Here is a 27708-nt window from a genome sequence, read left to right on the forward strand (position 1 = left end):
CGATTTTGAGCATCTTCATTTGCTTCTCCACCTCCATCTCAAGCTTCTTGGCTTGCTTCTCCGCCTCCATCTCGAGCCTCTTCCTTTGTATCACCATGAAGGCCTTCATTTGCTCTTCTTTGTCTTGCCGGCCCTTCTCCTCCCTTATGTCCTTCTTGGTCATCATGCCTTCCAATGTTGCATGCAAGGCAATCAACGCCGCACCACGATTGTCCTCTTTCTTGGAGTTGGTCTTTCCCCTCGGCTGCGGCTTCTCTTCCTCGTCATCCTCGACGTCCTCCTTCCCTCCACACGCCTTCATGGCGACATATTGCGCCTTGAACTTCTCATCCCTGTTGATGACCATCCAACAATGGTTGAGGTTGAACGACTTGTTCCCATGTTGGGCCTTGAAATCTTTCAAAGCTTGAGATGCCTACAAATGAAGAGCATGCAAGCATATGGGCAAACGGACCAGCAAGCATATGGGAAAATGGACAAGAAACAAAGGAGACGAAGATGGACACATGTATACCATGTCCTTAATGCCGAGGCCCTCACGGGACGTCCCTCGATGCTCTCAAGGGTGGCACCAAAATTGTTGCATTCTTGTTGTATCACCCTCCAACGCTTCAAGAGGGACACCCACCCACGCTTGCTATCGATCTTGTACGGCGTGAACTTCTTACGTTCAGGATATTCGCGATGAACACGTAGCCAAAAGGTTGATGCCTTTTGCTCGGCGCTGACCTTGGGGTCTTGTCCAATGTCGCTCCAACATTCAAAAAAGAGCTTGTCCTCATCCTTTGTGTATGCGTTCGCTTGAATGCTTTGGCGCTTCTTATTTGCATTGGCTTGGGTGGCGAGCTCATCTTCAAAAAACATAGACTCCCTGTTGATGTCCACTTCATCTTCTTCTTCTAGGTCGTAGTCCTCCGGAAATTCGTGGTCTTGCGGGGAAGTGCCGCCCATGCCATCTTGGCCTTGCGCGAAGGGGTCGGCCATGCCTCCATGGCCTGGATCAAAGGTGCCGGCCATGTCCTCGTGGCCGGCCATGAAGGGGCCTCGTCCGTCTTGGTTTGGGTCTCATCGAGATCAAAGGTCGCGCCCCCCGTACTGCCTTCGAAGTTGATGTTCTCGATGATGAACGGTTGACCATCTCGTCGTTTGTCCGGCATTTTGCCGAACAGGTTGCGGGTGTCGGGATGCATGTCGGCTGGGATCTCCCACGGGCGCTTCCTCGATGGCCATGGGCGCGCGCGTGGTCGGCGCGACCACGCTCACCTCCGGCGAGCACTCCACGAAAAACGGGAGGTTTGCAGGTACGGATGGAAGCCGGGCATCGGCGGCGTGGTGGACGAGCACGGCGACTCTGGCAACGGCAAACGAGGAAAGGCCGACGAGCCCGTGCTGGCCTTGGTTTAATCCTAGGTAGTGTAGGGCCTCCCTCGTTGTCGCAGCAACTCTGGCAATGTTTTCCTCTTGCTGTGCGGCGGCGGCCAGGGCGGCGGCGGACGCGGATTCGAGCTTGCGTTCTTGCACGTGCTTCCACCCCTTCCTCTTGACCGAATGCATAGTCCGCTGCTCGTCCGTCAATGGCTTCTTCTTGGTCGGCGCCGCCGCCTTGCGAGTGCCGCGGGGCTTGCCTTGCGCGGAGGCGAGGCCAGCATCGACGTCGAGGGTCAGCGCGTCGTCCATGGCGAGTGGCCGGGAGCACGAGCGAGCGGTAGTTCTTTGGGAAAGAGAGGGAAATGGCAGTGGCTATGCCGCCGATTGGCGGGCCAGGGAGAGGAGTAGGCGGGCGTCGCGGGCGTCCGTTTCGTGTCCGCGTCGACGCAAGCAAGACCTAAATTTGGGTCGGGAATGGGTCGCGTGGTGGACAAAAAGCGGACGCGCGTCCGTTTGATTCGCTATGTTTGCCTGATTTTTCTGTCCGTTTCAATCTAAACTGACACGAATTAGGTCGACGCATTGGAGTTCCTCTCATCTCCCGTCTCCTGCTTGCCCCACGCCAAGAAGCGGCAACCATGGTGGCGCGATAGCGAGAGGTCACGAATGGGGAAGAAGAAGCGGCGAGGAAAGGAGAGGTGGCGAATAGGAACGACAGCAGCAGAGTGCATTCACCGATGGCGTGGCTCCGATCTGCGGGTGGCATGGGACGGCGGAGCTAGCAAGCCGAAGGGGAGGATGGAGAGCGATACCCGAGCCCTTTCTACTTCGCTCCCTACTGGGCCTTCTAACGGCCCATGTACTAAACCCGAACTACTCACTCAGCTTGCTAGTGCTTGAAATTTAGTAAAGCAAAAAAAAGTGAAATGTAGTAAAGCATATGCATTCCCCAAAACAAAATGCTACATGTCCCTTCGCTACTCACTCAACAAAGGACCCGACTAGGCGGCGCCCGAGCGCCCGGACGGGGGAGCAAGCACTCCCCCATAATAGGAAAGAGCATCCACGCTCCCGCAGGAACACCTAGAAAAGGAAAACATCAGGTTCCATATGCTCACGTTATATATCCCACCCGTATTTATTACGGATCAAAAACTTTAAAAAGTTGTAACTTTTGATTCGGGTGTCGACATTCAAATCCGTTTTCACCGTTGGGTTTCTCGCGATGAGTTCTTCAAATCTAGATCCCGTATGAGTAGGTTTCGACGAACTTTTTTTCCGAGCAACTTTGTGTCCTATAGAGGAAACTTTAGTGCTACAGGAAAGCAACTCATTTTTTCCGTAGTATGACTACATATCAGCGGATGACTACAAGTTGGTACCATGACTATCAATTGACTAACTACACCTCTAAGTCGCTTATCATAAGGACAACTCCAACGTGGATCACCAAATCGCCCAAATATCGGGATCGGCCTCTCTAGACACTTTTAACCAGTGACGGTCATCTAATTTGTTCGAACAAGTCCGTATGTCCGAAATGATCCAAGCCGAACGACGAGGGGGCGTTCTTAGAGCCCCTCAGCGTCCATTTCTCCCTCTGAATCGAGTCGGATCACGTTTCCTCAGACGACAAGAGGAGAAAAATCCAGCCCTCCTAATTGAGGTCCCCGCAATGGACAAAGAATCCGCACTACAAATGGGAGATGCTAACCTAGCGGTCAACCTCTGACCGTTGTCTGATGATGCTTTCTCCGCCCCTCCCGAGCAAACGCGACGTCCAAAACTAGATGACGCGTAAAGGAGGAGACGTTGTCCCCACTGAGCCAACCATTTCTGTTGTAACAAGGAGGAGGCAACAACAACTTTGAATATTGATAAACGCAGACACATGTAGAAAAGACTATGTTCACCCAACAGAGCTTGTTGGGGTAGAAAAGAAAAGCAACTAGGTGACTTGTATGCACTTGAGTTGTACTTAAAAAAGCCAATAATTTTTGCGGTGTTTCTGTGCAACTGCAATGCATTTATCAAACAACTCATATGTAGCCCCAGTCTGACTTGGTATGTAGATAAAGCGACCACATGTAGAAAAGACGAAGCTCACCAGGCAACTCATCTGTAGTCCATGCATAAAGAACTCCACAGTTTTTCTTGGGCACCTAGGCAGTAGCAGAGGAGAAAACACACACACACACACATAGTCATGTGCCTCATATCTCCAGCTAGTAAACCTGACCAGTTTTCTTTTCATGAGGGTTGGGCAACTGGATACATGGTTTTAGGCAAATTGTATGGTTGATTGTGGGCAACTGGATAGTAAGTTTTAGGCAACAGTATAGGTGATTGTGGGCAACTATGACGCCTGAAAAGGGGATAAAGAACATACGCATGTTCATTTTTGTAGAGTTCACAGATAAATTTAATCCTCTAAAAACACTTCGCGGTTTTAGTTATGTCCCCATGACCAACTCCACCATGCTCCCCTTCTATGATTAGTCGCCAAGTATTTACGATCATACCAAGAGATCCCATCTCGAGGAGATAAGTTTTTGACGCATCTCTACGACACAAACTTGAAAGGTATCTAAAACCTTTACATATAAGCCAAATTATGGTCTTGGTGTTCATAAGGATTGGGCAACTGAATACATGGTTTTAGACAATTGTATGGTTGATTGTGGGCAACTGGATACATGGTTTTAGGCAACAGTATGATTGATTGTGGGCAACTGGATACATGGTTTTAGTCAACAGTATGGCTGATTGTAGGCAACTATGACACCTGAAAAACAGATTAAAAATATACACATATTCATTTTTGGAGGAGGCTCATAAATAAACTAATCCACTAAAAACACTTCGCAGTTTTAGTTATGTCCCCATGACCAGCTCCACACCGCTCCCCCTCTATGATTATTTGCCAAGTATTTACGATCATACCAAGGGATCCCATCCCGAGGACATAAGTTCTTGACGCATCTCTACGACACAAACTTGAAAGGTATCTGAAACCTTTACATATAAGCCAAATTATGGTCTTGGTAATGTTTTTGTTCATGAGGATTGGGCAACTGGATACATGGTTCTAGACAACTATATGGATGATTGTGGGCAACTGGATACATGGTTTTAGGCAACAGTATGGCTGATTGTAGGCAACTATGGCACCTAAAAAAATATACACATATTCATTTTTGGAGGAGGCTCATAAATAAATTTAATCCACTAAAAACACTTTGTGTTTTAAGTTATGTCTCCATGACTAGCTCCACAACGCTTCCCCCCTGTGATTATTCGCCAAGTATTTACAATCATACCAAAAGGATCCCACCCCAAGGAGATAAGTTCTTGACGCATCTCTACGACACAAACTTGAAAGGTATCTAAAACCTTTACATATCAGCCAATTTATGGTCTTGGTAATGTTTCTGTTCATGAGAATTGGGCAAACTGGATACATGGTTTTAGACAACTGTATGGATGATTGTGGGCAACTGGATACATGGTTTTAGACAATTGTATGGATGATTGTGGGCAACTGGATACATGGTTTTAGCCAACAGTATGGCTGATTGTAGGCAACTAAGACACCTAAAAAAACAGATAAAGAATATACACATATTCATTTTTGGAGGAGGCTCATAAATAAATTTAATCCACTAAAAACACTTTGTGATTTAAGTTATTTCTCCATGACCAGCTCCACACCACTCCCCCTCTGTGATTATCCGCCGAGTATTTATAATCATACCAAAGGATCCCACCCCAAGGAGATGAAATTTTTGATGCATCTCTATGACACAATCTTAATTGAAAGGTATCTAAAACCTTTACATATCAGCCAAATTATGGTCTTGGTAATATTTTTGTTCATGAGGATTGGGCAACTGGATACATGGTTCTAGGCAACTGTATGGATGATTGTAGGCAACTATAACATCTGAAAAAGGGATAAAGAACATGCACATGTTCATTTTTTTAGGAGTTCATATATAAACTTAATGCCATAAAAAGCATGTGTTGTCTAAGACAATCACCTCACATATGTGTTGCATGTATGAACACAAAAGCACAAACAGCTCAAACACATGTATGCATACACCAGTGGCAACGGTAGCGCCCTCGGCGTGCACACACCTATAACAGCAGCATGCTAGATGTGTAGGTCTTTGCTCTGACGAGGAAGTCGAAGATCAATCCGGCTGTGCTCTGCTTGACGGATCAGATCGTCGTGATAGCGAGGGCGAGCAAAATCGAACCGTACGCGACTCCAAGCGGGCGACGGCGATGACGAGCAAAACCGAACCGGACGCGAGTCACGCGACCCCAAATGGGTGACGGCGAGGGCGAGCAAAATCAAACCAGGGGAGCCTTTGAACCGACGAACCGAGCACGAGCGATATCAAATCCGGGGTTATTTCTAAGCCTAAACGGATGGCGAACCGAGGACACAAATAAACTTAGTCCCCTGAAAACACTTTCTGGTTTTAGTTGTGTCCTCACGACCAGCTCCAGATCGCTCCCCTTTATCATCTTTCACCAAGTATTTATGATCATACCAAGGGATCCCATCCCGAGGTGATGATATTCTTGATGCATCTCTATGACACAATCTTAATTGAAAGGTATCTAAAACCTTTACATATTAACCAAATTATGGCCTTGATAATATTTCTGTTCATGAAGATTGGGCAACTGGATGGCAACTGGATGAACTAGATACATGGTTTCTAGGCAACTGTATGGTTAATTGTGGGTAACTATGACACCTGAAAATGGTATTAAAAACATACACATGTTCATTTTTTAGGGGTTCACTTAAATTTAATCCCATAAAAAACTTCATGGTTTTAGTTATGTCCCATGACCAGCTCCACCCCGCCACCCTTTATGATCATTCGCCAAGTGTTTACCCCGGTGACAAAAATACCCTCCCCCAATAATGTGTGCCACTTCTAATACATTATTTAGGCAACTCCTGATGTTATTTTACGCAAGCTCATGTGGTATAAAACACTTATAAATAAAATGTTAATGGGCAACTCCACTCGACAAAATAGAAAAAATTCGGGACACTTCTGATGCACTCCTGGGCAACTCCTTCTGCCATTTTGTGCAACTCCAGTCACAACCTTGAGCACTGCATGCTTCCTGTCTCCCGCCTCACCGCCCTCCACCTTTTAGAAGCTACTCCCTCCGTTCCAAAATAGATCACCCAAATTTGTACTAAAGTTAGTACAAAGTTGAGTCATCTATTTTGGAACGGAGGGAGTACTATGCAAAAGGAAAAGTTGCTACTACAAATCGCAATTGGCAAGTACTAGTAATCTGCAGAGTTAAATAGTAGTGCGTGTTAGAAGTTACACTGAATCAACCTATCAACACCATCGAATGAAATACTGGTCGCTGGAGTATGTAAATTTAACCATCACAGAAAGAGTACCTACTGGTCGCTGGTGTTGAGCCTTTTGATGGCGTCATGGCAACCACGGCGCCACCGGCGGCGGTGGGGCCAACAGGCAGGCGGACGAGCCCCCTGTAGATAGTACTCCTGACGCCACCCTCGTTGATTTTGAGCAACCGGCTGAAGCCGCTGGTGGTGGCCTGGAGCTTCCCGAGCCCTGAACTACACACGCAGGCTGCTCACGCCCCTCTCTTTGTACAGATCCGGGATGCTCCGAGCTGACGAGGTCAACCCCGACGGCTTTCTCCCGCGGGCCTCGCAGTCGCACCCGAGTACTGAGGCTGGGACTGGCTCGTGACCACGGCGAATCCTCCCCACTGAAATCCCTAGGACATGGCGCGGCCCGCGCAGCTCGCCGCTCGCCGTCCCTGGTTGCTCGCCGGTGCAAGCGCGTGGTACGCCTACCGCGACGTGTGTCCCCGCAAATCCCCAGTGAAAATCACGGTGAATCGCGCCGACACTGCTCATCATGATCTCCACTGTGGCTCATCTAGAATGGGCAATTTTGGCGGAGAAGAGAGACTGGACAGAAAGCGGTGGACATTATGATGTGGGGCCCGCGAATGGTTTTAATTTCAGTGAAAAACGGCTGTCGGTTTCAGCCAGCAATCATGGACCACGCGCGTTGATCGGACGGCGCAGACCGGGTGCGCTCGACACAGCGATCCAGCGCAGCTGCGCGATTGAGAATTCGGGAAAAACAAAATGCTACATTCCTCTAAAACAGTGCTAGTGGATTTTCTATGTATTATCTACAAAAATAGGTGCTCTTCTAGTGTGTTCGAGGCCATTAAGATGTGTGATAGAAAAAATTAGAGCACCGTGCTAACGTTCATGTGTTTACACCCTACCTTCCTCCTGAAGCACGAATACTTTAGCTTAAAAAAATCACTCTAAATGCTCAAGGTTTTGATCATTTGAGGTAAAAAAAAAAGGATTCCGGACATTCTGTCGCTAGAGAGATTTGTTTAGCGGGATGAACCTCGTTTTCTACAATGATAACCGAAAGCAAGTCTCTATATTTTTTTTGGTATTCCTCTCCTAGTTCTCCATCACTTAAAATTCTCTAAAATAGAATTCAAACACTATGTGTATTTCTCGTACTCTTTCTGCTTGGACATTCTACTGTTCATTATTTCCTTAGTTTTCCTAAGTTTGTGGGTAGTAGGAGAGATTTTTCCATTAGGACCTCATTTCAATTTCCACTTCTTTCATATGGGTTATCACTCTTTTTAGATGTTGTTTTGGAACAAATTAGTTTGCTTTGAGAGTTCTCTCGCTAAAACCAATATATTCTATTCCTTACATACATTCTTAGATGTTATAGAAAATAATCTCCTCAAATAATAATTTCCCTATGGAGATGAACACAGGACACATGTTTTGCCCAGGCTCACCTCCTCTCGATGCAGTTAATAGCCCTACTCCTGCTGATCTGTGATTATCTCAAGGCAGAGTACAATGGAGGATTTTGAGGGTCTCGGCGAGCTGCGCATTAATTCGACGAGTCCTATATCGACAAATGTCTAGATTGGTTTGGCTGGGTAGCTATTCTAGGTATTTGACAGATCTTGAATGTGTCATTTGTCTTGGCGGCAGGTGACCTTACATGGGGGTATATCTCGGTGGAATTATAGCTTTGTGTGCCATACAACATGGACTCCTTCGAGTTCGGCATATGCACATCTCGCTCTAAGGAAACGAGGGTGTCGCGTCCAGGGGAGCAATTAACATACGGATACCCCTGGCGGAAGGTAGTTTTCTAGTGCAGAGCGCCCCAGTGCCGTCACGTGGCGCTTGTTGGCTGCTTCTCTCATTGGAAAAAAATTCTCTATTTTTTCATACATCATTTTTGCTTTTATCTTTTATTTCCGGGTTTTTTGAGTTTCCAGGTTTTTTGGGTACTTTTTCCGGTGTTTGTTCTGTTCCGCATGAACAATAGTTGTGCTCACAAAAAAAATAAAGCATAGATGTGATTTCATGCTTCCGACAAAAGTGAAGCACAAATGTGCTTCCGTGCTTTTTTTTTACATTTTTCGGGGTTTCTAGTTTTTTATTTTTGGTTTTTTTGGTTTCCAGTTTTTTATTTCTGGTTTCTTTTTCCTTTTTTTTCTCTGGTTTCTTTGGTTTTCGATTTATTTTCGATATCAGGTTTTCTGTTTTTTTTGGTTTCCACGTGAAGCTGGGCTTTCACGCGAGAAGACAATTGTGCTTCTATGTGAAGCATAAATTGCACTTCTGTGCTTCCCCAAAAAGTGAATCATAGATGTGCTTCCGCGTGAAGCACAATTGTGCTTCTGTGCTTCCCCAAAAGTGAAGTACAGGTCTGCTTCCGCGTGAAGCACATCACGCAAAAGCACAAGTTAGTTTACTTGGAAGCACGAATTCTTAGAGTTTGGAAGCACATATTTCCTAAAAAAAATCGTCGAAACCTATCAACATGGGATCTAGTTTCAAAGTTCTCAACGCGAGAAACACAAGGGTGAAAATGGTTCATGATTTAGATGCACAGTTCAAGACATAGACAAATCCACAGGTACCTCCCGCGCATGAGAAGAAATTCCACCAAACTTCTAGGTTGCGACAAGTGTCACCATGCAGTGCGACACTTGTCACCATCAGAGATGGTAGGAGTGACCTTTGTAAGGGGTACCCCTTAACTAGTGATTCTGCACGTCCAGCGAAACCGGTCACCTAGGTGTGGGTCTTTGATCCACACACATATGAAAAATTATGGCCCAAGTGTACAATATGGACGACATAGGTACATTCCAAAGTGAGGCATTAGGACTATCTTAAGAAAAAGTTTCTGGTTCCCGGTTCGGTTGCTGCCCCGTGGGTAGCACGCAACCCCCTCCCCCAGTCTCTGCCTCACGAGATGGTGCCCCTTGCGATGGGCCTAAATGTTGTTGGTCCTAGCAGCTATCGCTACCAAACCACGATTGTACAATCTCTCACAGTGGGCAGTATTATAAATTAACTAGAGCATGATAGCGCGCGTTGTTGCGCCTGTCCCTTCTTTCGATAGAATAAATATGATTTTTGGTAAATATGAAGTGACAAAAAAGTTGAATACAAAAATATCTAAGTTACTATATGTAGAATGAATGTATGTATACACACTTAATAAATATAGTCATGCTAATAATATGAACACATATAAAGTGGAGAACATACAAGTGATAACAACATCACAAAAAGAAAAACAATTTACACAAAGACAACTACTTTGGTCATTCTCTGTGGAGAGCATATCATCTCTAGAAGCATAAATGGAAGAAAGCACATCAAGTCTACATGGTAAGGCGAGATGTTGCAGGTATATTCCAACTGCTTTAGTATCTCTAGTGGCATCAACTATCGTCCTACATAATACAGTGAAGTAGTTGTTTGTATACACATCAAGAGAAATTACTACACTGACGATCATGTTGCGAGTCCTAAGATGGTGTTTATACAAAAAGAGTCCAGCATAAGTAATGCAATTCCTAAGAAAATGTGAAGACTTTGATCATAAGTAAAACTAAAGTTGCAGTATAGATCTGCACAATCAACTACAGTTGCAGAGATGGAAGAAACATCATCTACCGAACATATATTTATTTGGGAGAAATGATGTACATGATATGGTCATATTGATAATCATATTATTGTTTTTCATGTAATAAGGAGGCACTTCCTTGCGTGTGAAGATGTAGCTGGTGGGTTCCAGCTGTCAGGGGGAGAAAACATTTCTTTCCGCTTAATAAGGAGGAACTTTCCTTGCGTGCGACCATGGACCTCGTGGGTCCCAGCTGTCAGCCTCTCCATGTACAGTCCTCTTCCGATGACTCTCGTTTGTTGATCACGCCATGCTGAGCACAGCAATTTTGGTTTCGCCGTTGGATAATATTCATCATCATCTATCCAGTAAGCTTGAGTTTCCTCAATTCGGAGCTCATTTGTAGAAGTTATGGCAGTTCTGGTTTTTTTCTAGTCATCTGTTGTTGTGCTTGTGAGCTGCAGGCCACAAGCGATAGTACCGCTCTCGTTAGCGGTAGTACCGCTTATAAGTGATAGTACCGCTAGGACCCCGATTCTAAGTCACACCGATCTAGCCTGTAACACCTCATATCACATTGCGGCCTCACGCACGGTACTCCCACGGGTGTCGCCTTACCATGGCCCGGGACCGTTTGCGCCTTTTGGCTCACGTATATGACAATGTCGCTAGCATCCATATGACAGAGAACCCGGGCCGACATGGCTAGTCGTGAACCCAAAGCGCCACTAACGTATGGGGACAGACATACATGAATCAACATCGAATGTGTCGGTCAGCAGCGTGTGAATCCGGGCTGTAGCACTGGGCTAACAGGACTCCGGGAACCCGGGCTGTAGCAGGCTAGGCAGGACTCCGGATGTCACCGCGTGACATTTCCCCGAAGGGACAGACACAGGAACGATATGAAACACATGCCGGCCAGTCAAGTGTCCAGAGCAGTAGTGCTGGGCTAGCAGGACTCCGGTGAACCGGGCTGTAGCGCACTACTATGGCTCAAGGAGGCACTAGACTACATTTCCCCATAAGAGAGGCTGCCAAGGACAAACAACCAGATTGTCGGATCCCACACATACCAAGCATTTCAATCATACACACAATATGCTCGATATGTGTAAATACAACATGGCATCACAACAAAACTCTACAACTCAAGTACTTTATTTAAAGGGGCTCCGGAGAGCCTTACATAACATGTTCATACAGATAGGGGTCACATGACCCGACACTCAAGTCATACAAACATACAAGCACATGCGGAAGCAAACTTGTCTGGGTACAGACACTAGAAAGAAAGAAGGCTTGACGAAGCCTGTCTATCTACGTAGGCCCTTCACAAGCCTAGATCACCACCTGGGTGGCAAGTCACTCGTCGTCGTCGAGTTCTACATAGAACCCATCGGAAGGGGCGGTGTTGTCGTCTGAAAACAGTAATTGAAGCAACATGAGTACAAAGGTACTCAGCAAGTCTTACAACAGATCCTACTATACATGTTCATTCTCAAGAAGGTAGTGGAGTTAATGCAGCAAGCCAGCTTTGACTCTTGGCTAAGCTATCCTACAAGACACCACTTGTAAAATAGTTTTCGCACACGAGTCCACTAATCACCAACACAATACTACACCGTGGATCCTCCCTCGTCAACCTACGAGAGGGCCATCCGCGGTACTCACACTTATCTTGAGGCTTTTAGTAGTATCCTTTTACTTGTCTATGAACTGCATAAGCGACCAAGTAGTCCTTTACCGCGGACGCGGCTATTCGAATAGTTTTATACCCTGCAGGGGTGTACTTCGTCACACACGCTCTCACCACTTACCGTCGCTACACGACATGTACTCGGCAACCTTCAAGCGGAAGCCCAACGTGGGTGTCGGCCACAGCCTACCTAAACACTCGAGTCTCTAGTCCAGGTTTATCGCCTATTCAGGTTCCATCCGCAGGGAGTCCGGCCGAGGTTTCCACATACGGCCCCGAACGATGTGTGCAGGGTTCCCGAGACACCAAACGGGCGACTCGGTACACCGGGCCACGAGCCTACCGCATCACAGCCCACCCCTTGGTCAGCGCTGTCCACGGCCTCCAGCTTACTACAAACACCAGAAACTACGTGCAACTCCTGGACAGAGGACAAGGGTGATTAAGAAGCCGAGGGGGTCCATTGGTTTCGGGCCCAATGCGTGGTAGTAGCTGAATCTTAAATCACGCATACAGATCTCAGTTCTTAGGGACGGCCTCAATGAAACAACCCACCATGTACTCCTACATGGCCTCTCATCGATACCTTTACCAAATCGTATTCAACACCTCACTCTCATTACCGACACATGCTTTCACTCTAGTCCATCACCCTGATGAGCCAGACCTGACACGACTCTAAGCGTAGCAAGCATAGCATTGTAGGCACACAACATGGCTCAATCAACTCCTACACATGCTAGTGGGTTTCAACTAGTTACTGTGGCAATGACAGGTCATGCAAAGGAAAGTGGGTTCAACTACCGCAACACACAGCAGTTTGATTCGCGTTGTCTTAATGCAGTAAATGAGAGCAGAAGCGAGAAGATGGGTTTGTATCGAAATGATCAATGGGTTGCTTGCATGACGGAGTGGTGGTGGGATACTGCCCTTCAGTTGGATACTCGTGAATATCCTCGGAGGCAAGACCTACCACGAGGAACACAACGAAGCATAATCAACACCAAGCAAGTGCAACAATATGATGCATGCATGAGACATGGCAAAATGGGTGTATTGGGCTAATGCAACTAAGACCGGATGGGTTTGGACTATTTTGAATCAAAGATTCAAATTCCAAGTTCATATGTGGTCCTTATTAGTGCTTTATCTTGTTCTGCATTAAACAGTAGGTTAAGTTGCTTAAACATGCATGACACCAATACAGATGGATAGAATGGATTTTTTTGATCATTTTTCATATATAAATCTTTTCATTCTGAGCTATAGATTATTTTCTATGATTTTTTGAAGTTTGTGATATTTTCTGGAATTTCCTGTATAGAAATAATTCCAGTAATTAAATTGTTTATTACGTCAGCAGTGTGTCACGATGACGTCAGCGGTCAACGGGGTCGTCCAGGTCAAACCTGACGTGTGGGTCCCCTGTGTCAGTGTCATTGTTAGTTAGTTAAACTAATTAGAATTAATTTAACTCTAACTCAGGTTAATTAGCAGGCGAGCCCCACTGTCACTGACTCTGGGGGGTCAAACCCGTGGTCAAACCACGCTGACTCGCCGGCGACGTCCAGACGCGGTGGAGGCTGCGGGATTCCTCCTCCGGCGACCAAAGGGGCGGCGGAGGGCACCTACGCGTAGCTGGGAGCAACCCGCGTCGATTGGTGGTGGAGGTGGAGCTCGGGGTCGTCGGAATCGACGCCGGCGACGAGCTGTACGGCTGCCGGGGTACGGGTGTAGTCGAACCCGTCGCTAGAGAGCACGGCGAGGGGCGTGCGATGGTGCTACGGGCTCCTGGCGATGCAGTGAAGCTAGCGGCCATGGTGGTGCGACCGTTGGATGGCCAGAGCCTCGTCGGCGACGAGCTCGGCGGCGACGCGTGCGGGTGAGCTACGTGCAGTTGCTACGGAGCTCGAGAGGGAGAATGGAGAGGATGGAGAGGTGGCCAGGCTCACGGTGGTTGCGACGGAGCGAACGGCGAGGTCGGGGGTGAACTGCTGCGGTGGTGACGGCGGAGGGGATCTCCGGCGGTGGGCGGTGAAGGCGAGGTCGGAGCAGTGGCTTCGGGGCAAGCGAGCGCTCGGGGCCCAACTTGCTCGAAGGAGAAGGCGACGGCGGAGCTGCTGGACACGGTGGGGCGGCGCGAGGACGACGGTGGCTACGGCTACTCCGGCGAGGTGGCAGCGGCTGCGTCGGCCATGGTGGAGGAAGGCGAGGGAGAGGCGATGGGGGAGAAAGGAGGTGTCCAGGGGCTCGGGGGCGCGACGTGGGGTCGTCCTGCTCGTCCACGGGCGAGGCGGCAAGCAGGTGGCGCCGTGGCGAGCTCGCGCACGCCGGCGTCACCTCTGTGCCTGCTCTGGCGGGAGCAAGCAGCTGACTGGCCATGGGCCAGCACAATGCTGGGCCGCCAGGTGGCCTGCCAGGTAAGTTCCCTCTCTGCTTTCTGTTTTTCTTTTTATTTGTTTCTGTTCTGTGTTTTGAAATAGTAGAAATACTATTCCATTTAGGAAAATCCAGAAAATATTCAGAGGCACCTTTGAAATATTCTCAACAGCCTAAAAATACCTTCAAGATTATTTGGGCATTTTAAAATATTTATAGGATTTAAATTGCCCAAATGCAAATACTTATGGCTTGGTGAAAAATCCAGAATATCCTCCAAAAATATGAAACCATTTTTGGCAGAGGTTTTAGCCAGGACCAAAGATGGTGAACATTTTTGGAGGGCATTTCAGGTTCATTGAAAAGGATTTTAATAAACCCTAGTTGTGTTAGGGGGGTGCTGGGGGTTTCTGGCATCCCCATTTCAAGTTTCTAGGAAAAGTAGACATGATGCAACACTCTAATGCATGAACTAGCTAGGATGTGACAACCGGGTTGTCCAGTACCGCGGCTACTACCGCTGCTTCTGGGAACTCGGCTTTCGTGTTGGGTTTGCGCGGAAATGCAACGGTAGTGTGAAGCGATAGTACCGCCTTTAAGCAGTAGTACTACACGCTACTACCGCTGCACTACCACTCCCTCTAGGTCTCGATGCACTCTCAGCGGAGGTGAAGCGGCTGTGGAGGGCAGCACTACTACCTATAAGCAGTAGTACCACTTAGATGGGCAGTAGTACCGCCATAGCAGTTCTACTGCTTCTCTCCTGTTCCTGCTCTGCTTCTGAGTAACCCCGAGCTGCAATCCCAGCGGTAGTACCGCTCCGGCTGCACTACCCCTCGTGGCTTCGTGCCATTGCACTACTTTTGGGTTACTACCGCCCGAGCGGTAGTGCCGCTTTGTGCGGGCTGGGAGCAAGGTAACAGTTGGATTTTTTTCCTCCTATAAAAGGGGTTCTTCTTCCCCTTTGAACCTTATCCTTTAAGCTCGTGTTCTTCCCCATTATTGACCTTCTTCGAGCTTGCTAACTCTCAATCCCTCCAATGATTCTTGCTAGTTCTTGAGGGAAAAGAGAGAGGAGATCCAGATCTATGTTTCCACCAATCACTTTCTCCTCTATGTGAGGGGAACCCCTTGGATCTAGATCTTGGAGTTCTTTGTGTTCTCTTCTTTGTTCTTCCTCTCATTTTCCTCCCTATCATTAGTTGCTTTGGTGGGATTTGGGAGAGAAGGACTTGGGCACTCTGTGTGCCCTTGCCATTGCATTTGGTGCATCGGTTTGAGTTCTCCACGATGATACGTGGAAGTGAAGTTGAGAAGCTTGTTACTCTTGGGTGTTTGGGCACACTAGAGCTTGTTCCTCTTGGGTGCCTTGATACCCTAGATGGTTGGTGTTGTCGAAACTCAATCATTGTGGTGTAAAGCTTCGGGCAAGCGTCGGGGTCTCCAATTAGGTTGTGGAGATCGCCCCGAGCAATTTTACGGGTACCGGTGACCGCCCCATAGGGTTGCCAAAGTGTACGAGTTCGGTGACCGTCACAAGGGTTGCCATTTGTACGGGTTCGGTGACCGCCCTCAAGGGTCCCTTAGTGAAATCACGACATCTTGCACTGTGTGATAGCGTGAGGAGATTACGGTGGCCCTAGTGGCTTCTTGGGGAGCATTGTGCCTCCACACCACTCCAAACGGAGATTAGCATCCACGAGGGTGTGAACTTCGGGATACATCGTGTCTCCGCGTGCCTCGGTTATCTCTTACCCGAGCCCTTTACTTATGCACTTTACTTTGTGATAGCCATAGTGTTTCATGTTATCTATCTTGCTATCACCTAGTTGTTTATCTTGCTTAGCATAAGTTGTTGGTGCACATAGGTGAGCCTAGATATTTTAGGTTTTGTGCTTGACAAATTAAACGCTAGTTTTATTCTGCATTTGTTCAAGCCTAAACCGTAATTATGTTAATGCACTAATTCACCCCGCCCCCACTAGGCGACATCCACGATCTTTCAATACAAGTACTCCCCCGCCCGAATTACGTCCTGAAAATGGATAGAAATGGATGTATCTAGAACTAAAAATATGTCTAGATACATCCATTTCTGCGACAAATAATTTGGGACGGAGGGAGTATATACTAAACATATCCTTAGCCCGTATGAATTTTCATTGATGACAACAGGAACGGAAAGAAATTCTAAAGAGATTTTAGTCTAAACATATCCAAAGCCGGTTGATAAGTTTCCAGAAAAACAATCGATCAAGAGTGCGTTTCCTGCCTATTTTGTATCCTCTATAATGTATCAGGACATGCTTTCACACCAATGGTTCAATATTTAGACGGAATACTAGTACACACCAGGATAAGGCGTCAATAAATCTTTACCTTTTTCATTCCTCATTCTAAATAGATTGATACATGAAACATACCAGTATATATATGCCCATATATGCATCCAAAGATTCATCGAGCAAACAAGCAAACACTCCAGCCTACCATTGCACCCATCCCACAACCTTGTCAACTCTTCTCTTTGAAATGGATAATGTGGTAGTGTTGATTGTCGGCACTGGGCCAGCAGGCCTTGCAACAGCAGCATGACTTAGCCAATTCTCAATTCCCTATCTCATTGTCGAGCGTGAAAGTTGCAGCGCGTCGCTTTGGTCCAACCGCGCCTACGATCGCCTCAAGCTGCATCTTCCAAAGGAGTTCTGTGAGTTGCCACACATGTCATACCCACTAGATGCTCCAACATACATACCAAAAACCTTGTTTGTGAAGTACTTGGATGACTATGTAGAGCGTTTCAATATTCAACCCAAGTATCTCACTAGTGTGGAGTCATCCACATTTGACGATGACAAAAAATGTTGGTCCATCATGGCACATGACATGGCAAAGAGCACAATAGTCAGGTTCACAGCAAAGTTTCTTGTTGTGGCAAGTGGTGAGAATAGTGCAGAGAATATTCCAATGATCCCCGGACTGCAAAGTTTTCCGGGTGATGTCGTCCACTCCTCAAGCTACAAGTCAGGCAAGAGCTACTCTGGCATGAATGTATTGGTCATTGGATCTGGCAACCCTGGAATGGAATTTGCTTATGACCTTGCGGCCTATGGTGCCAATACTTCAGTCATTATACGAAGCCCGGTATGTACACGCACTATATATTATTTTTTGACCTGGAAACACTAGGGAATCCCCCACCCCCACCCTATGGGCACTATATATTTTCTGTGGGTACATGGCAATTTCTTATTATAACCACCACTAGATGGATGCATTTTTCAGAGTTATTACTAGAAATTATGTCATGGTATAAAGCGATAGATTGTTTTATAACATGCACAAACAACTAAGCAATTAGACGAACTACACCGAAAAATTAACTCTTGAAAGAAGATGATTCTATGAAATTTTATTCGATGATGCAGGCTTCAAAAGAGATGTGACATGTTTTGTGGTTGCAGATTCATGTAATGACAAAGGAACTAATCCGGTTGGGGATGACACTTGCTCGCCGCCTTCCACTGAATCTAGTGGATAAGCTCCTTGTGATGGCGGTGAATTTAATATTTGGAAACCTATCGAGGTATGGCATCAGAAGGCCAAAAATGGATCCAATGATCCTCAAGTCAAAAACCGGCCGATCCGCTGTTATTGATGTTGGCACTGTTGGGTTAATCAAAAAAGGTATCATCAAAGTAAGTATATCCTTAACATGACATAAATTTCATAACATATGTTGTCTTTATATGGCAAGTTATCAATATTCTATTTATCTCCTACAGGTACAGGGGAGCATTAGTAAGATCATGGGCGATATAGTTGAATTTCAATGCAGTAAAAAGATATCATTTGACGTGATTGTGTTTGCAACTGGATACAAAAGCACAGCAAATATATGACTCAAGGTAACAACATCGATGTTTGAATATGTCTGAGTTTGTTTTCTTGGTGCAACAATTGTTAAATGTGCTAACAAGCTCTATGTTATTTTTTTATCCCAGAATGGCGAGAGCATGTTAAATGGCAATGGACTGCCCATCAAAGAATATCCGAATCATTGGAAAGGCGAAAATGGGCTCTACTGTGCTGGGTTAGGAAGGAGAGGATTGGCTGGTATTGCAGCAGATGCCAAGAATATCGCCAATGGCATCAAATCAGTGATAGGCGCTATGTCCAGCTAAATTATCAAATAGTGAATGCGTCTTCGACAACGCGATGCCTTCCATCACTAGGCTCCTCAACAAGAGCAAGGATGAGATCCAATGATGGGGTAAGGCAGGGGCACAAGGACCGCGGGTTGTTCTTCACCAATCCTCGGATGTCCACTGAGTTGTATGATGTACTATAAAATTAACCTCCTAGGAGGACTATAACTTCCCCCCATCCTTTCAATGCAATGAAACGCATAGGTCATTTGTGTTTTCTCGATTTGTTTTTTTATCTTTTACAAGTAGTTTACCAGTGCTAGACGGTTGATTTTTTGAAAAATCTATCCACGGCCACCTGTCTATCTATCTTCATCTATATTTGATAGAACCAGATTTTTGTTTATTTCAAGGTTCATATGTGCCAGGGAGTAAGCATTAATTTTATAATATAATCAAGGGATTTATACTCACATGGTGAAAAGAGCTTTGTAATTTTTATTGAACGGTTACCTACAGTATTTTATTTACTTGAATTTACACATGCAAAAGTCGTCCCCTTGAACATGATGTTCAACAACAAGGGACTAACTGTCTGCGAAAAAAAAAACAAGGGACTAAGTGCAATTAATACAAGGACAATGCTACATCTACGTAAACTAATCTATGTACTTTACGTAATGTGCAACATAGACACTCTGGATTGGATATAGGAGGATTGTGGGGCCACCTCCCTCAAAATCAGGGGGGAGAGAATCATTGTTAGAAAGTCTACGTTATACACCCCTCGTATAAAGGGTAGTATAGACTTTTGCCTAATCACCGTATATGTTGTACAAGGCTAATTTAGAAACGGACACAGAACTGCCCCCTCCCCCCCTGCGGCCTTGGCTTGGCCCACCCCTCACGGTCTTTGCGTACAGGGCTAGTTTAGAAACGGGCGCACAACTCCCCGGCCCCCTCCCACCAACGGGCCAAACCCTATTCGGCGCCTTTAGCGCCCGAATATGGCATTTCTGCAAACGGGCGCATACCCCTCTCTGCGCACTGGGCCGGCCCATTTCTGCCCTTTTTTTTGTTCTAAACTGCAAAAAACTGTGGGCTGTTGACACTCGAACTCACATTAGTGAACCTTTTTCACATTAGTGAACTTTTTTACCGAAATTGGTGAACCTTTTTATAAACCTGAGAACCTTTTTTCAAAATTTGGTGAACTCTTTTCAAATTTGTGAACCTTTTGTGAAAACTAGTGAACCTTTTTCACATTAGTGAACTTTTTTACCGAAATTGGTGAACTTTTTATAAACCTGAGAACCTTTTTTCAAAATTTAGTGAACTCTTTTCAAATTTGTGAACTTTTTTTATCTAAATTGGTGATTTTTCTAAAATCAATGAACTTTTCTCAAATCCATGAACTTTTTTTTTTAAAATTTGGTGAACTCTTTTAAAATTTGTGAACTTTTTTTATCATAATCGATGAACCTTTTTAAAATCCATTAACTTTTCTCAAATCCGTGAGCTTTTTTCAAAATTCAGAGAACTATTTTCAAATTTGTGAACTTTTTTTAAGAAAATTGATGAACTTTTTTCGATTTTATGAATTTGTTTTGAGAAAATCCAAGAACTGCTTTTAAAATAGATGAACTTCTTAAGAATTCGTGAAATCTTTTTTCATATTGACGAGTTTTTCCCCAAATAATTTATACTGGGACCGGAAAAATGGTCAAATAGCGTGTTTTTCAATTGATGACATCAAAGCGATGGTGGTGCAGTGGTTAGTCGCTCGTGTATTTAGAGTTGGCATGCTGGTTCAGTTTTGCTAGACGCCAGCGATGCTGGGCCGGCCCATGCTGCCTTCGAGCGCCAGCTAGCCTAAGCGGCGCTGATGGCGCCGAAGAGGACCTCTCCACCAATGGCCTGTGCTTGGCCCATTCATATTTTCTTTTGTTTTTCCAAACTTCAAAAATGGGCAAGAGTAGGTTACAATCCCTCAACCTAACGGATCAAGTCAACTAGGACAACCAACTCGGCCACAACAACTTACGTGCCAATAAACTGTTTTTCCTCTTTTTTGTTATGCGTCAACTATGTAACACTACAACGAAGGCTCTAATTATATTTTTTGTGTTTTCTTTTGCCAGTTTTTCTACAGTTTTTTATTTTCCTTTTTCCTGTTTTCTTTCTTAAAAGCATGAACCTTTTTCAATTTTCTAGAACTTTTTTCAAATCTGTGGTTTTTTTCAGTTTTTTGCAAACTGTCTAGTTAACATTTTTTAAAATCCATGAATATTTTTCAGTTTTTTGCAACTTTCTTAGTGAACTTCCTTTTTAAAATCTGTGAACTTTTTTAAAATCCATGAATTCTTTTTCAAAAAATGATGAAAATTTTCCAAATCCGAGAATTATTGTTCAAAATCCGGATGCTTTTTCAAATATGTGATTTTTTTTCAAAATTGATGAACTTTTTTCAAATCCGTGAACTTTTTGGTCCAAATCGATGAACTTTTTTCAAACCAGAGAACTTCATTTCAAAACCCATGAACTTTTTTTCCAATTCGTGAAGTTTTTTCAAATCTAACAATTTTAAAAAAAAATTATGAATTTTTGTCTAAGTTTGTGAACTTTTCAAAATCATGAACAAATTTCGAAATTCATGAAATTTTCCAATTTTCTGAACAATTTTTGAATTAATGCACTTTTCCCCATCCTTTCAATGCAATGAAATGCAAAGGTCTTTTGCGTTTTCTTGAATTTTTTTATCTTTTTCATGTAGTTTACCAGGGCTAGTGTGCTAGACAGTTGATTCTTTGAGAAATCTATCCACTGCTTCTCGATTTTTTTTATCTTTTTCATGTAGTTTACCAGGGCTAGTGTGCTAGACGGTTGATTCTTTGAGAAATCTATCCACTGCCACCTGTCTATCTATCTTTGATAGAACTAGTTTTCTGTTTATTTCAAGGTTGATATGTGCCAGGGAGTAAGCATTACTTTTATAATATAATCAAGGGCTTTATACTCACATGGTGCAAAGAGCTTTGTAATTTTTGTTGAACAATTACCTACAGTATTTTATTTATTTGAATTTACAGATGCAAAAGTCATCCACTTGAACATGATATGTAACAACAAGGGACTAAGTGCAATTAATACAATCCCAAATCATCAACAGCAAATGGTGCAAAAGATAATCAAGTCAAAGTAGTTCATTTCTTCATGTCAAACACACACGAGTAATTGCAGTAGCTTCCAAGTTTTTATTTATTACTCCAAACATTTGCTTGATATGTACGTGATTCAGCACCCATCTTCAAGCCAAGCCAGGATAGATGCTTTATACCCGTTCCATATTAATTAGTGAAAAAAATCTAGTTTAATCTACCACTGAGCACAAACGTAATTTCCTTCGCAGAACCACCTTCAGCAGTTGCTTCGCCACTTCCGTCAGAGTTTAGACATCCTCTGGTGTTCTTCCCTTTCTGTAGAGGCAAGGAGAATGAAGTGTACCTCTGTTTGCGCTTTGTTATTAGTCAGACTAATATTATAGGCATGGCATTCAGATTTCATCCATAGGCATGGCATCCAGATTTCGTCGATTATAGCTACCATTTATCAATGTGCAAATGGAATTGCTAGAACTAGTCAATGTTGGAAATTCATTCTCAGAATCGATCACATCAAATCACCCAATAAACATGCGCACATAAAACTGATAGCCAAGGGCCCGTATCGAGCCCTTTGTTTTTCTCTTTATTTCAATTTTCTGGTTTTCTCTCTACGGCTACAAAACTCACCCAACGCTGCGTACATATACACATAGCCAGGACTAACTATCCTACTCGAAGCCGACTCACCCAAGCCAACACGTACCAAAACTAGCGCATGAAACCGACTCAACCGAAACTAATTCAATTCCTATACGTACTACTTCTCAGTACTAGGACACGGCCAACTCCTGGCATACAAGCCAACGAAGACACAAAATCGGACTCTCCTAACCACCGGCTACCTTGATTACGCTTATACTAATTCTTACAAAACTCAACTAGTAAAGCTCACACACATAGAATTGTTTGGATTATTCCAACATTCACCCCTAATTCAAACATCCGAATTTTTATAGAAACGAGACACGTAGACGACACCTGTTCAACTTGTCATGTTGGCTGCCTCTGGTGAAGCGACTTATCGGATCGTAACTTCTCTCTTCTTGCAACGATGGCCACCACTTCCTCACCATCTTTTTTCATGCCGACTTGTAGACTGAAATCAACGATTACCCGGACTACCAACGATTACCCGGAGTTCCAGCCACGCTGCCACATCTTAGCGTGTTACATGCAGACTAAACGTATAGCCTCATGCAGGAACTCAACTTAACTGATGCGCGTCCTCTTCACGTTGGTCTTCATCTTCTCGTTGACTACTTGCACACGGGGAGACACATCTATTCACCCGCCACATCTTATTTCTTTGTCGTTGGTGCCACAACTTACCAAACGACATCTCCTATCCAGCGGCAACACAACTCGCCATATGCGTGCAACTCATCTCCACCGTATACGAACTCGCCGTTACTCCTTGATCACGAATGGAAATGCAAGGCACAAATTCATTTTTCCGCCTGCTCTCGCTCGCAATTCTCCTTCGCCAGTGACGCATATCAACTGTAACAGAAGACTCACACACCTGAACTCTTGGACGCACCTTATAAGAACTCATGTGCACACCTAGACGACAGCTTGCAACTTCGCCATCTCCATCTTGCACCCTCCAACAATGATCTCGATGATTTCCTCGATGTCGCAACTTTGGCACCTCCATAACCATCAACGATCACCAACGCGTTGCTGACGACAGCCCTGTCGCCCTCCTCCAGGTAGTTTCGTCGAACGACGATCACCTCGTCACCTTGCTTGCGACAGCGTCCACGCCGCCGTTTCGTCGTCGCTCCGCCGAACGACTATCTCTTATCCTCCACGTCGCTACACCAATGACTGTATCGCCCGCTCCTCGTCGCTGCACCACCCAGCAACTATATCGCCCGCCCCGAGGTGCTTGTCGGGTCACCACCCCGTGGCAAGTGCAGCTTCACCGCGACCTTGCTCTAGATACCAAATGTTGGAAATTCAGCCTTAGGATCGGTCACATCAAATCACACGATGAACACGCACACACAAAACTGATAGCCAAGGGCCCGTATCGAGCCCTTTGTTTTTCTCTTTATTTCTATTTTCTAGTTTTCTCTCCACGGTTACAAAACTCACCCAACGCTGCGTATATATACACATAGCCAGGACCAACTATCCTACTCGAAGCTGACTCACCCAAGCCAACACGTACCAAAGCCGAAACTAATCCAATTCCTATACGTACTACTTCCACTAGTAGAAAAAGAGGCTTCCATACGCCCCCATTAGTCCCCAAAATAATCGAACCGCGACAAAAGGGGTCTTTAGTCGCGGTTCGGGAGGAGACCCGCGACCAACTATCTGGGACCCGCGACCAACTATCTGGGCCCAGCGCGCTCGGTCGACAGCTGGCGGACGGGAGGGGCTTTAGTCCCGGTTGGCCTGGCCAACCGGGACTAAAGGTCCCCGAAGGCCTTCAGTCGCGGTTGGCCAGGCCAACCGGGACTAAAGGCCCATCCAGCTGGCGGACGGGAGGGGCTTTAGTCCCGGTTGGCCTGGCCAACCGGGACTAAAGGTCCCCGTAGGCCTTTAGTCGCGGTTGGCGAGGCCAACCGGGACTAAAGGCCCATCCCTATATATAGGACTCAGCTCACTTCACAATTTTCAGAAGGGGGTGGTGGGTTTGCTTTTGGTTCCTCCTATGCACACAAGGTGTTCGATGAACTGCCCGAGAGCCTGAAACAAACATGATATGAAGTGTCCGAGCCACACTTGAGCTTTCTCATTTATTTTTCCTCCGCGATCGCGGTTAGCAACTTGAACCTTTCATGTGTCATTGATAAAATATGCATGTGTGTAGTTCATTGTTTAATTTGTATTATTTCTAGCTAGTTAGTTTAACAAATGCATGATGGTTAATTATATACTTTATATAATAATAATGCAGATGAATCGGCAATGGATGTACGGTCCCCGACTCTCCGGCGAGTTCACTACGGGTTTGAAAGATTTCCTCGTAGTGGCAAATGCGAACAAGCAGCGAGGTTTTATTATCTGTCCATGTGCTGTCTGTAAGAATCAGAAGGGTTACTCCTCCTCAAGAGAGGTTCACATGCACCTGCTTCGGCGCGGTTTCATGCGAAGCTATAATTGTTGGACCAAGCATGGAGAAAGAGGGGTTAGAATGGAAGAAGATGAAGAAGGGGATGATATCGATGACAACTATCATGATCATTTCGGTGATACTTTCATGGAGGATGATGCTGAAGGTGGGGAAGGGTTAGGTGAAGGTGAAGAAGAGGCACATGATGAGCCCGCTGATGATCTTGGTCGGACCATTGCTGATGCACGGAGACGCTGCGAAACTGACAAGGATAGGGAGAATTTGGATCGCATGTTAGAGGATCACAAAAAGTCGTTGTATCCAGGATGCGATAATAGTCTGAAAAAGCTGGGCTGCACACTGGATTTGCTAAAATGGAAGGCACGGGAAGGTGTAGGTGACTCATCATTTGAAAATTTGCTGAAAATGTTGAAGAATATGTTTCCGAAGAATAACGAGTTGCCCGCCAGTACGTACGAAGCAAAGAAGGTTGTCTGCCCTCTAGGTTTAGAGGCTCTGAAGATACATGCATGCATTAACGACTGCATCCTCTACCGCGGTGAATACGAGAATTTGAATGAATGCCCTGTATGCACTGCATTGCGTTATAAGATCAGAGGCGATGACCCTGGTGACGATGTTGAGGGCGAGAAACCCAGGAAGAGGGTTCCCGCCAAGGTGATGTGGTATGCTCCTATAATACCACGGTTGAAACGTCTGTTCATGAACAAAAAGCATGCCAAGTCGTTGCGATGGCACAAAGAGGACCGTAAGTCCGACGGGGAGTTGAGAAACCCCGCTGATGGAACGCAATGGAGAAAGATCGACAGAGTGTTCAAAGATTTTGCAGCTGACGCAAGGAACATAAGATTTGGTCTAAGTACTGATGGCATGAATCCTTTTGGCGAGCAGAGCTCCAGCCATTGCACCTGGCCCGTGACTCTATGCATCTACAACCTTCCTCCTTGGTTGTGCATGAAGCAGAAGTTCATTATGATGCCAGTGCTCATCCAAGGTCCAAAGCAACCCGGGAACGACATCGATGTGTACCTAAGGCCATTAGTTGATGAACTTTTACAGTTGTGGGCCAGACCTGGTGTACGTGTCTGGGATGAGCACAAAGGAGAGGAATTTGACCTACGAGCGTTGCTTTTTGTAACCATCAACGAGTGGCCTGCTCTTAGTAACCTTTCGGGACAGACAAATAAGGGATACAATGCATGCACGCACTGCTTACATGAGACTGAAAGTGTACGTTTGGTTAATTGTAAGAAGAACGTGTACCTGGGTCATCGTCGATTTCTTCCCCGAAATCATAACGTAAGAAAGAAAGGCAAGCATTTCAACGGCAAGGCAGATCACCGGCCGAAGCCTGCGGAACGTACTGGTGCTGAGATATTTGATATGGTCAAGGATTTGAAAGTCATCTTTGGAAAGGGTCCTGGCGGACAATCAGTTCCGCGGGGAGTTGACGGGCACGCACCCATGTGGAAGAAGAAATCTATATTTTGGGAGCTAGAATATTGGAAAGTCCTAGATGTCCGCTCTGCAATCGACGTGATGCATGTTACGAAGAATATTTGCGTGAACCTGCTAAGCTTCTTGGGCGTGTATGGGAAGACAAATGATACAAAGGAAGCACAGCAGGACCAGCAACTTTTGAAAGACCCAGATGACCGGCATCCGGAATGGTTTCAAGGTCGTGCCAGCTACGCTCTTACCAAAGAAGAGAAGGTCATTTTTTTTGAATGCCTGAGCAGTATGAAGGTCCCGTCTGGCTTCTCGTCGAATATAAAGGGAATAATAAACATGGCGGAGAAAAAGTTCCAAAACCTGAAGTCTCACGACTGCCACGTGATTATGACGCAATTGCTTCCGATTGCTTTGAGGGGGCTCCTACCGGAAAATGTTCGAGTAGCCATTGTGAAGCTATGTGCATTCCTCAATGCAATCTCTCAGAAGGTAATCAATCCAGAAGATCTACCACGGTTACAGAACGATGTGGTCCAATGCCTTGTCAGTTTCGAGTTGGTGTTCCCACCATCCTTCTTCGATATTATGACGCACCTCCTGCTCCACCTAGTCGAAGAGATTTCCATTCTCGGTCCTGTATTTCTACACAATATGTTCCCCTTTGAGAGGTTCATGGGAGTATTAAAGAAATATGTTCGTAACCGTGCTAGGCCAGAAGGAAGCATCGTAAAGGGCTATGGAAATGAGGAGGTAATTGAGTTCTGTATTGACTATGTTCCTGACCTTAAGCCGATTGGTATTCCTCAATCACGGCACGAGGGGAGACTAAGTGGAAAAGGCAAGATCGGAAGGAAATCCACGATATGTATGGACGGTCATTCTATGACTGAAGCACACCACATAGTTCTGCAAAATTCCAGCTTTGTGGCTCCGTACTTCGAGCAACACAAGAATATTTTACGCTCGGACAACCCGGGGAAGCCTGAATCCTGGATTAGAAAGGCCCACATGGAAACTTTCGGCAGTTGGTTGCGAAAACATTTAATGAATGACAATGATGTTGGAGATCAGCTGTACATGTTGGCCAAGAAACCATCTTCGACTATAACGATTTTCCAAGGGTACGAGATAAATGGGAATACATTTTACACCATCGCCCAAGATAAAAAGAGCACCAACCAAAACAGTGGTGTCCGCTTTGATGCAGCAACTGAGAATGGGCGAAAGGTCACATATTATGGTTACATAGAGGAGATATGGGAACTTGACTATGGACCCTCCTTTAAGGTCCCTTTGTTCCGGTGCAAATGGTTCAAGCTAACAGGAGGTGGGGTAAAGGTGGACGAGCAATACGGAATGACAATGGTGGATTTCAACAATCTTGGTTACCTTGACGAACCAT

At 45.4% G+C, this 27708-nt stretch overlaps 1 protein-coding gene across 1 annotated transcript; it reads left to right on the forward strand.

Moving 5' to 3' along the window:
• Positions 1-17328: 17328 nt before the first annotated feature.
• On the forward strand, positions 17329-18638 carry LOC141026744 (probable indole-3-pyruvate monooxygenase YUCCA11). The gene is made up of 4 exons (XM_073503591.1): positions 17329-17598; positions 17919-18152; positions 18240-18311; positions 18459-18638. The coding sequence occupies exons 1-4, from the start codon at positions 17329-17331 to the stop codon at positions 18636-18638; spliced, it is 756 nt and encodes a 251-aa protein (XP_073359692.1).
• Positions 18639-27708: the final 9070 nt, after the last annotated feature.

Source organism: Aegilops tauschii, chromosome 7, assembly GCF_002575655.3.
Source record: "Aegilops tauschii subsp. strangulata cultivar AL8/78 chromosome 7, Aet v6.0, whole genome shotgun sequence".
In the NCBI taxonomy this organism is placed as follows: domain Eukaryota; kingdom Viridiplantae; phylum Streptophyta; class Magnoliopsida; order Poales; family Poaceae; genus Aegilops; species Aegilops tauschii.

Bases quoted from the DNA above. Each gene is read 5' to 3' on its own strand.
- LOC141026744 (XM_073503591.1), top strand. From the start codon at position 17,329: ATGGCACATGACATGGCAAAGAGCACAATAGTCAGGTTCACAGCAAAG. The intron at 17,599-17,918 runs GTATGTACACGC...TTGTGGTTGCAG, and splicing joins CAGTCATTATACGAAGCCCG to ATTCATGTAATGACAAAGGA. The intron at 18,153-18,239 runs GTAAGTATATCC...TATCTCCTACAG, and splicing joins TCAAAAAAGGTATCATCAAA to GTACAGGGGAGCATTAGTAA.